At 44.4% G+C, this 11,598-nt stretch overlaps 1 protein-coding gene across 1 annotated transcript in view; it reads right to left on the minus strand.

Moving 5' to 3' along the window:
- Nucleotides 1-2,762, minus strand: part of LOC119294958 (ATP-dependent Clp protease proteolytic subunit-related protein 1, chloroplastic-like) — a 5,590-nt gene extending 2,828 nt beyond the window's left edge. The window contains exons 1-2 of the mRNA XM_037573274.1: nt 2,496-2,762; nt 61-176 (exon numbers count right to left, since the gene is read on the minus strand). Coding sequence (XP_037429171.1) covers nt 61-176; nt 2,496-2,706 — 327 coding nt within the window. The 5' untranslated portion in view covers nt 2,707-2,762. The remainder of the gene's footprint in view (nt 1-60; nt 177-2,495) is intronic.
- Between the last annotated feature and the right edge of the window lie 8,836 nt (nt 2,763-11,598).

Raw genomic sequence — 11,598 nt, forward strand, 5'->3', positions numbered from 1 at the left:
AGTGCCATAGAACAAACTTCAATAATAACAAAATGAGCATTGTTATATAATCTCACCAACCTCTGTAACTTTCTTTGACTGCCGATTATAAGGGTTGTCGTCAGTTGTAAACATTTCCATCTGAGATGGGCTTAAGCCATAAAGGAACTGAGGAACATTCTTGTAATTATCCATCACTGCAAGAAGGTTAAAAAAAGCCTTAAAGCCGCACACAAAATAACTGGTACAGTAAGCGTTAGGGATAAGGTACAATTGCTTATCGCCTCAACAGAAAAAGCTACAGCTACGGTTTGTAAGCATGCATAGATGTGTCATATGGGGACAGTTTATATCAACCGTTTGATGAGACAAGACCACCTAGGAAGATAAAGCATGGACATAATAGTATGTCTGGCACTTATGCATAGTCAACTTGCAAACGTCTACCATTTCTCCCCTGCGATTTTCTTTAGAAAAAACCATCTACTGCTTCTTAACAACCACCAGGCAGTAAAATTGCCCTATGGATATATATTTTCCTACCGGTTGGTAAGACAAAGTGAAGATAACATATTGCGCGGTAGTAAACTTCTGAACTTCCACAAACATTTGGATGTACAGACCATCCATAACGCATTGCCCCTGATCAATAGCCTCAACTCCTAGTCATAGTTAAGTCAGTTGCATCCAACATGCTAACACTTTGGAAGGGGCATGTGGGCAATTGCATTATCAACATTCTGTTACCGCCAATTGGTCTACAAAAGACCGACGGTAGTTCATATCAGCTAGGAGAAGTATCTCATTCTCGGCGCCCTTGTACAGAAAGGTTTATTTGAATCCACTTCTTATTTACTTACATGGTTTTGTGCAGTTGAACCGACCGGTTCATGTCCATGTGTGGCCGTTGAAATTGGGCAGTGAATTGACTGAATCTACGAACCAGTAACTTAACCTGAAGCAATCATAATCTGTACAGATATTTTTTTTTCTGTTTCATGGTTGCATACCATTGGAGCTCTGAATCTGATTATTATGAGTTCCAGCAGAACTTAAGACGGACAGCACATAGTTTATTCACAAAACTAAATACTACTCCTAAAGTATATTTCAGCAGCTGACAAGAATGAGCTGCTGCTTGAAGGTTGAAGCCATGGCAGGATAAGTCCACTGCATAGTTAAATGCAGTAGTAAACTATATAAATCTATGACCCAGTAACTTAACTTCAAACAATCAAAATCTGCGGCGATAATATTTTGTTCTGTTTCATGGCTGCAAACCAGCGAAGGTCTGATTAGGATTGTTCTGTCACAAATGCAACAAAGGAACGATTCTTAAGACAAAACGCGTGCAGTTTATCCACACAATTACATGCTACTCCTAGAGCAAATTACAGCAGCTGACAGGAATGGCTGATGCTGCTTGGTGACGGATATGAAGTCTAGTAAACTACCTGAATCTACAACCCAGCAACTTAACTTCAAACAATCATAGTCTGTACAGATATATTTTTGTTCTATTCTCATGGTTGCATACCAGTGGGCAGTGGAGGTCAGATTTTAGAAAAATACCAGTGGAGATCTGATTATGATGAGTTCTAGCAGAAATGCAACCGAGGAATGCTTTTAAGAGGAAAACACATCACTCAACTTAGTACTGTACTTTGACAGACAGGAATGCTGCTGCTGCTTGAAGCCATGGATAGAAAGGCTAGTTACATGATAAGCTAGCTAGCAAAGCAAGATGTTGTAACATGGATATAGCATGTCTGGCACTTATGCATAGTCAACTTGCAAACGTCTACCATTTCTCCCCTACGGAAAAAAGCGTCTACTGCTTAATAACCACCAGGCAGTAAAATTGCGATATGGATAATATATTTCCCTACCATTTGGTAAGACAAAGTGAAGATAATGTATTGTGTAGTACTAAACTTCTGAACTTTCACAAACATTTGGACCATCCATAGCTCGTTGGCGTCAATAGCCTCGGCTCCTACTCAAAGTTAAATCAGCTATATTCAAAATGATTTACCAACGACCTATGTACTAGTTCATATCAGATAGGAGAAGAATCTCCTTTTTGATGCCGGAAAAGTTTTTTTGAACCCATTGCTTATTTACATACATGGTTTTCTGCAGTTGTACCGACCGGTTCGTGCCCAAGTGCGAGCATTGAAATTGGGCAGTGAAATGCAGCAGTGAACTGTCTGAATCTACGAACCAGTAACTTATCTTCACAGTCATAACCTGTACAGATGATATTTTTGTTCTGTTTTATGGTTGCATACCATAGGAGGTCTGAATCTGATTATGATGAGTTCCAATAGAATTAAGACGGACATCACATAACTAAGTACTACTCCTAGAGTATATTTCAGCAGCTGACAGGAGTGAGCTGCTGCTCGGAGGTTGAAGCCATGGCAGGCAGGATAAGTCCACTAAGTACATGATAAGTCAGCTAGCAAGATGCTCTAATGAATCTTTGAGGGGGGAAGAAGGGGGAGGGAGCTCACGGCCATCCTTGAGGTTCTCCTCGCGGAACTGCTTGGGGATGTGGTCGTAGCTCCTTGGGGGGCCGTCGCCGTGGTAGTAGTGGCACCTGCAGCCCCCCGCCGGCCTCCTCGCGGGCCTCGCAGCCGACTGGGAGTGGGAGGAGGCGTTGGGGAAGGGGCCCCTGGCCGGCGACGGCGAGGCGGCGGCGGGGCAGCGCAGCGCGAGCGCCATGGGACGACGGCGTGGCTCGCTCGCTGCTGGTGCCGGGGATTCGGATAACTGGAGTGGGTGTGCCGTCTGATGCGGTAATTTGGGGGATCGTTTTGTTGTGGATGCCGGATGATCCCTCGGGCCGAGCCCATGGTAAGGCCCGGCCCAAAACCAGGCCCAGTGTGCGACTCGTTGTTTGCTTCTTTTTCTTTCTTTCAATTTTTGGAGTTTATCTCTTCTTTGCTTGGTCAGGGTCGCCATTTGTGGCTAATTTCTCCGCATGACCCCTCTTGCATTCCCATGAACGTCCACATTGATCAATAAAGGGTTGGCAATTCTGAAGAAAAAAAATCAGTCTTTTCCCCTATAAAAAGACCATCATTATTTTTCGATAAGAAGTACTACAAGTCTTTTTGAGAAACCGAGTTTTTTTCTACGATAAATAGTTCCAGTTCAATATTATTTTTTGATAAGAATGCCCAACCCAGCCTAACACATTGGGCGACACCACTTTATCCCAGGGCTTCGGAATGTGCTTGGCTTTAGACCTCAAGAAGAAAAAGGTGCTCCGCTTCATTTTACAATAAGTTGTAGCCATATAAAGTTAATTCTTATAATCCAACATAATGATTTTTTGGGTCTGACCGATCCAGTCGTCAAACCAAACGTACGCTGGTGGGAGCGCCTGTTCCCGCCTTCCACGGCTGGTTGAGGTGTCGTGCACGCATCCCCGCCTTGTCGTACCCTGAAATGCTAGCCAGGCCACCCCCTACTGGCCCCACATCCTATTCCTCTCCGGCGACGACAGCCCACCCCGCACCAGAACCGGTGAACCCTCGTACTCCCCTTCGCCTCTGGCCACACTGCCGCATCTTCCTCGGCTCCTGTTCATTCCCGTCCGAGGCCTCGCCGCCGTCCTCCGCCTTGGTGTGCTCGCAGTGGCGCCGCCATCCGGCCTTGTCAACATGGTGAATCGAGATAGGACTGTAGTTGTGAGTATGATAGTAGGGACCCACCAAGTCCACTCCAGAACACAAGCAAGTGCCTCTTTACCACTCAGATGCACCCCTCGATTTTTTTACTCTGATCCACCCTGGTGATATCTAGGACCCACATCATTGTCAACGTATAGTCAATTAACAACATAATTGCACAAGGAGGGGCTAATACCTGGGATCTAGCAACTCCAGTAGTTTTTTGGTGTTGTTCAGACAGAGCATTTTGTTTTTGAGGATTTTTTAGACGAAACCGGGTATAAACTGGGTTGTGCGGTGTCTGTGTCCCTTATAACAACATGACCAGCCCAGTAGTTTTTTCTTTGGGAAAATAGAAAGCCCACCATTTCTTTTAGAAGAATACCCAACCTGGGCCTTTGTTTTCTCCGACTTACTAGGCTGCAAATCTTTCAAAGCAAGGAGGGATGCATTTGGCCTGACCAGAATATGGGCAGTAAATCTTAAAAGTAATATGAAATTGGCCTGCAAATTCCAACAAAAAATAGCAAATGGCAATTAGTTTTTGTTAATGTTATTCACTGAGATTTTATATTTCATTGGATTTTAACATAATATTAATTTATTCTTATATTAGTTTTAATATGGCTCCTAATTACGAGATTAAAATATTTTGTTCCCCAGCAAAAATATGCGAAATTTTCAAATTTTTAATCCTGGTCCTAACCAGAAAATGGGCAGCAATTCTAAAAATAAAAAATAAGCTACAATAAATTCCATATGAATTAGCAAATGGGTTGTAAATTATAAAAATAATAGCAAATGGGTTGTACATGCCATAGTTTTCGAGGCTGAATTTTTTGCGCAAGGCTTTGTCGAGTTATAGTCGACACACGATTCTACCAGCAGTGACTATTGGATGTCTATCCAACGGCCATCGTGTTTTTCAATCTCTAATCTTCCTGCTCCAGCTGGCTAAACTAGCGCCAGCGGCACTGCCTGCTCCCTCCTTCCATGGCCGCTGTGATGTCGCATAGGATTCACGGGCTCACCCTACTCCCTCAGCTAGCCAGGCCATCCCACTACCCACCCGCACCTCCTGTTATTCTCCGGCGACGGTAGCCTGACGCCAAAGCCGAACCAGTCAATCGTCATATTCCCCTCAGCGTGGGCATCCACTGCTGTGTCTTCGTCGACTCCTGGTTGTTCCATTCCTAGGCCTTGCCATCGTCCACCACATTGGTTCTCTAGGCACGGCGTGCTCAACATGGTCAACAAACAACAACCATCGGAACAGGGATGTACCTAGAGAGGTTGACAGTAGGGATCCCGATGGTCCATGGCCGCACGCAAGCAACTACCTCCTTATTACGCGAAAAATGATTCCTCCCTGACATCTAGGGCCCACCAGCTATATCTTCGCACAGAAGGAATTGCCTCCTTATTACGCAGAAAAAATGATTCCTCCCCATGACACTTGGACTCACCGGATTCGGAGGCTGACCCGTGGGCCTACTAAGTGGATGCGTATGGAGGGGTTTGACAACTTAGTCAACAAACGATTCTAGAAACATTGATGATTGGATGTTAATCGAACAGCCGTCTTGTTTCTTCAATCGCTGATCTTCTTGCAGCAACCACCCAAACCAGTGCCGATGGACCGCCTGCTCCTGCCTCCCATGGACGGTCATGCTGCCGCGCAGGCCTCACCGCCCACCCTACTCCCACCGATGGCCAAGCCTTCCCTCTACTCACCCACATGCCCTGTTATTCTCCGATGATGGCAGTCTCAAACCGCAGCCGAACCAGTCAACCCTCATACTCCCCTCCATGTGGGCATCCACTACCGCGTTTCCCTCAGCTCCGGGTCATTCCCTTCCTAGGTCGCACCGCCGTCCACCACCTTGGTGCTCTCGGTACGGCGTCGTGGATGCGGTCAATGAACGATAGCCATCAGAAGAGGACTGTACGTGGAGAGACTGATAGCTACGTCCACGGCCGAACGCAAGGAAGTGCCTCCTTATTACGCGCAAAACAATGATTTCTGCACCTGACAGCTCGGACCTGAAGGAAATATGCCCTAGAGGCAATAATAATGTTATTATTTTATTTCCTTATATCATGATAAATGTTTATTATTCATGCTAGAATTGTATTATCCGGAAACATAATACTTGTGTGAATACATAGACAAACTAAACGTCACTAGTATGCCTCTACTTGACTAGCTCGTTAATCAAAGATGGTTATGTTTCCTAACCATAGACATGTGTTTTCATTTGATTAACGGGATCACATTATTAGGAGAATGATGTGATTGACATGACCCATTCCATTAGCTTAGCACCCGATCGTTTAGTATGTTGCTATTGCTTTCTTCATGACTTCTACATGTTCCTATGACTATGAGATTATGCAACTCCCGTTTGCCGGAGGAACACTTTGTGTGCTACCAAACGTCACAACGTAACTGGGTGATTATAAAGGAGCTCTACAGGTGTCTCCAAAGGTAAATGTTGGGTTGGCTTATTTCGAGATTAGGATTTGTCACTCCGATTGTCGAAGAGGTATCTCTGGGCCCTCTCGGTAATGCACATCACATAAGCCTTGCAAGCATTGCAACTAATGAGTTAGTTACGAGATGATGTATTATGAAACGAGTAAAGAGACTTGCCGGTAACGAGATTGAACTAGGTATTGAGATACCGACGATCGAATCTCGGTCAAGTAACATACCGATGACAAAGGGAACAACGTATGTTGTTATGCGGTCTGACCGATAAAGATCTTCGTAGAATATGTGGGAGCCAATATGAGCATCCAGGTTCCGCTATTGGTTATTGACTGGAGACATGTCTCGGTCATGTCTACATTGTTCTCGAACCCGTAGGGTCTGCACGCTTAAGGTTTCGATGACAATTATATTATGAGTTTATGAGTTTTGATGTACCGAAGTTAGTTCGGAGTCCTGGATGTGATCATGGACATAACGAGGAGTCTCGAAATGGTCGAGACATAAAGATTGATCTATTGGACGGCTATATTCGGACACCGGAAGTGTTTCGGGTGATTTCGGAGAAAACCGGAGTACCGGAGGGTTACCGGAACCCCCCCGGGAGAAGTAATGGGCCATATGGGCCTTAGTGGAGAGAGAGAAGGGCAGCCAGGGTGGGCCGCGCACCTCCTCCCCCTTTGGTCCAAATTGGACTAGGAGAGGGGGGCGGCGCCCCCCTTTCCTTCTCCCTCCCACTTCCTTTCCCCCTCCTAGTAGGAGTCCTACTCCTACTAGGAGGAGGACTCCTCCTTGGCGCGCCAATAGGGCCGGCCGGCCTCCTCCCCTTGCTCCTTTATATACGGGGGCAGGGGGCACCCCTAGAGACACAAGTTGATCCACGTGATCGTTTTCTTAGCCGTGTGCGGTGCCCCCTTCCACCATAATCCTCAATAATATTGTAGCGGTGCTTAGGCGAAGCCCTGCGACGGTAGAACATCAAGATCGTCACCACGCCGTCGTGCTGATGGAACTCTTCCCTGACAGTTTGCTGGATCGGGGTCCGGGGATCGTCATCGAGCTGAACGTGTGCTAAAACTCGGAGGTGCCGTAGTTTCGGTGCTTGATCGGTCGGGCCATGAAGACGTACGACTACATCATCCGCGTTGTGCTAACGCTTCCGCTGTCGGTCTACAAGGGTACGTAGATCACACTCTTCCCTCTCATTGCTATGCATCACCATGATCTTGCGTGTGCGTAGGAATTTTTTTGAAATTACTACGTTCCCCAACAGTGGTATTAGAGCCTAGGTTTTATGTGTTGATGTTATATGCACGAGTAGAACACAAGTGAGTTGTGGGCGATATAAGTCATACTGCTTACCAGCATGTCATACTTTGGTTCAGCGGTATTGTTGGATGAAGCGGCCCGGACCGACATTATGCGTACGCTTACGCGAGACCGGTTCTCCCGACGTGCTTTGCACAAAGGTGGCTAGCGGGTGACAATTTCTCCAACTTTAGTTGAACCGAGTATGGCTACGCCCGGTCCTTGCGAAGGTTAAAACAGCACCAACTTGACAAACTATCGTTGTGGTTTTTGATGCGTAGGTAAGATTGGTTCTTACTTAAGCCCGTAGCAGCCATGTAAAACTTGCAACAACAAAGTAGAGGACGTCTAACTTGTTTTTGCAGGGCATGTTGTGATGTGATATGGTAAAGACATGATGCTAAATTTTATTGTATGAGATGATCATGTTTTGTAACCAAGTTATCGGCAACTGGCAGGAGCCATATGGTTGTCGCTTTATTGTATGCAATGCAATTGCGCTGTAATGCTTTACTTTATCACTAAGTAGTAGCGATAGTCGTGGAAGCATAAGATTGGCGAGACGACAATGATGCTACGATGGTGATCAAGGTGTCGCGCCGGTGACGATGGTGATCATGAAGGTGCTTCGAAGATGGAGATCACAAGCACAAGATGATGATGGCCATATCATATCACTTATATTGATTGCATGTGATGTTTATCTTTTACGCATCTTATCTTGCTTTGTTTGACGGTAGCATTTTAAGATGATCTCTCACTAATTATCAAGAAGTGTTCTCCCTGAGTATGCACCGTTGTGAAAGTTCTTCATGCTGAGACACCACGTGATGATCGGGTGTGATAGGCTCTACGTTCAAATACAACGGGTGCAAAACAGTTGCACACGCGGAATACTCAGGTTATACTTGACGAGCCAAGCATATACAGATATGGCCTCGGAACACGGAGACCGAAGGTCGAGCGTGAATCATATAGTAGATATGATCAACATAGTGATGTTCACCAATGAAACTACTCCATCTCACGTGATGATCGGACATGGTTTAGTTGATTTGGATCACGTAATCACTTAGAGGATTAGAGGGATGTCTATCTAAGTGGGAGTTCTTTAGTAATATGATTAATTGAACCTAAATTTATCATGAACTTAGTACCTGATAGTATCTTGCTTGTTTATGTTTGATTGTAGATAGATGGCCCGTGATGTTGTTCCGTTGAATTTTAATGCGTTCCTTGAGAAAGCAAAGTTGAAAGATGATGGTAGCAATTACACGGACTGGGTTCGTAACTTGAGGATTATCCTCATTGCTGCACAGAAGAATTACGTCCTGGAAGCACTGCTGGGTGCCAGGCCTGCTGCTGGAGCAACACCAGATGTTATGAACGCCTGGCAGAGCAAAGCTGATGACTACTTGATAGTTCAGTGTGCCATGCTTTACGGCTTAGAATCGGGACTTCAACGACATTTTGAACGTCATGGAGCATATGAGATGTTCCAGGAGTTGAAGTTAATATTTCAAGCAAATGCCCGGATTGAGAGATATGAAGTCTCCAATAAGTTCTATAGCTGCAAGATGGAGGAGAACAGTTCTGTCAGTGAGCATATACTCAAAATGTTTGGGTATAATAATCACTTGATTCAATTGGGAGTTAATCTTCCAGATGATTGCGTCATTGACAGAATTCTCCAATCACTGCCACCAAGCTACAAGAGCTTCGTGATGAACTATAATATGCAAGGGATGAATAAGACTATTCCCAAGCTCTTCGCAATGCTGAAAGCTGCGGAGGTAGAAATCAAGAAGGAGCATCAAGTGTTGATGGTCAATAAGACCACTAGTTTCAAGAAAAAAGGCAAAGGAAAGAAGAAGGGGAACTTCAAAAAGAACAGCAAGCAAGTTGCTACTCAAGAGAAGAAACCAAAACCTGGACCTAAGCCTGAAACTGAGTGCTTCTACTGCAAGCAGACTGGTCACTAGAAGCGGAACTGCCCCAAGTATTTGGCGGATAAGAAGGATGGCAAGGTAAACAAAGGTATATGTGATATACATGTTATTGATGTGTACCTTACTAATGCTTGTAGTAGCACCTGGGTATTTGATACTGGTTCTGTTGCTAACATTTGCAACTCGAAATAGGGACTACGGATTAAGCGAAGATTGGCTAAGGACGAGGTGACGATGCGCATGGGAAATGGTTCCAAAGTCGATGTGATCGCGGTCGGCACGCTACCTCTACATCTACCTTCGGGATTAGTATTAGACCTAAATAATTGTTATTTGGTGCCAACGTTAAGCATGAACATTATATCTGGATCTTGTTTGATGCGAGACGGTTATTCATTTAAATCAGAGAATAACGGTTGTTCTATTTATATGAGTAATATCTTTTATGGTCATGCACCCTTAAAGAGTGGTCTATTCTTATTAAATCTCGATAGTAGTGACACACATATTCATAATGTTGAAGCCAAAAGATGCAGAGTTGATAATGATAGTGCAACTTATTTGTGGCACTGCCATTTGGGTCATATCGGTGTAAAGCGCATGAAGAAACTCCGTACTGATGGACTTTTGGAACCACTTGATTATGAATCGCTTGGTACTTGCGAACCGTGCCTTATGGGTAAGATGACAAAAACACCATTCTCCGGTACTATGGAGAGAGCAACAGATTTGTTGGAAATCATACATACAGATGTATGTGGTCCGATGAATATTGAGGCTCGTGGCGGATATTGTTATTTTCTCACCTTCACAGATGACTTAAGCAGATATGGGTATATCTACTTAATGAAACATAAGTCTGAAACGTTTGAAAAGTTCAAAGAATTTCAGAGTGAAGATGAAAATCATCGTAACAAGAAAATAAAATTCCTACGATCTGATCGTGGAGGAGAATATTTGAGTTACGAGTTTGGTGTACATTTGAAACAATGCAGAATAGTTTCGCAACTCATGCCACCTGGAACACCACAGCGTAATGGTGTGTTCGAACGTCGTAATCGTACTTTACTAGATATGGTGCGATCTATGATGTGTCTTACTGATTTACCTCTATCGTTTTGGGTATATGCTCTAGAGACGGCCGCATTCACGTTAAATAGGGCACCGTCAAAATCCGTTGAGACGACGCCTTATGAACTGTGGTTTGGCAAGAAACCAAAGTTGTCGTTTCTGAAAGTTTGGGGCTGTGATGCTTATGTGAAAAAGCTTCAACCTGATAAGCTCGAACCCAAATCGGAGAAATGCGTCTTCATAGGATATCCAAAGGAAACTACTGGATGCACCTTCTATCACAGATCCGAAGGCAAGACTTTTGTTGCTAAATTTGGAAACTTTCTAGAGAAGAAGTTTCTCTCGAAAGAAGTGAGTGGGAGGAAAGTAGAACTTGACGAGGTAACTATACCTGCTCCCTTATTGGAAAGTAGTACATCACAGAAACCAGTTTCTGTGTCACCTACACCAATTAGTGAGGAAGCTAATGATGATGATCATGAAACTTCAGAACAAGATACTACTGAACCTCGTAGATCAACTAGAGTAAGATCCGCACTAGAGTGGTACGATAATCCTGTTCTGGAAGTCATGCTACTAGATCATGATGAACCTACGAACTATGGAGAAGCGATGGTGAGCCCAGATTCCGCAAAATGGCTTGAAGCCATGAAATCTGAGATGGGATCCATGTATGAGAACAAAGTATGGACTTTGGTTGACTTGCCCAATGATAGGCAAGCAATTGAGAATAAATGGATCTTCAAGAAGAAGACTGACGCTGACAGTAATATTACTGTCTACAAAGCTCGACTTGTCGCAAAAGGTTTTCAACAAGTTCAAGGGATTGACTACGATGAGACCTCCTCACCCGTAGCGATGCTTAAGTCTGTCCGAATCACGTTAGCAATTGCCGCATTTTATATTTATGAAATTTGGCAGATGGATGTCAAAACTGCATTCCTGAATGGATTTCTGGAAGAAGAGTTGTATATGATGCAACCGGAAGGTTTTGTCGATCCAAAGGGAGCTAACAAAGTGTGCAAGCTCCAGCGATCCATTTATGGACTGGTGCAAGCTTCTCGGAGTTGGAATAAACGCTTTGATAGTGTGATCAAAGCATTTGGTTTTGTACAGACTT

This window comes from Triticum dicoccoides, chromosome 1A (genome assembly GCF_002162155.2).
Source record: "Triticum dicoccoides isolate Atlit2015 ecotype Zavitan chromosome 1A, WEW_v2.0, whole genome shotgun sequence".
In the NCBI taxonomy this organism is placed as follows: domain Eukaryota; kingdom Viridiplantae; phylum Streptophyta; class Magnoliopsida; order Poales; family Poaceae; genus Triticum; species Triticum dicoccoides.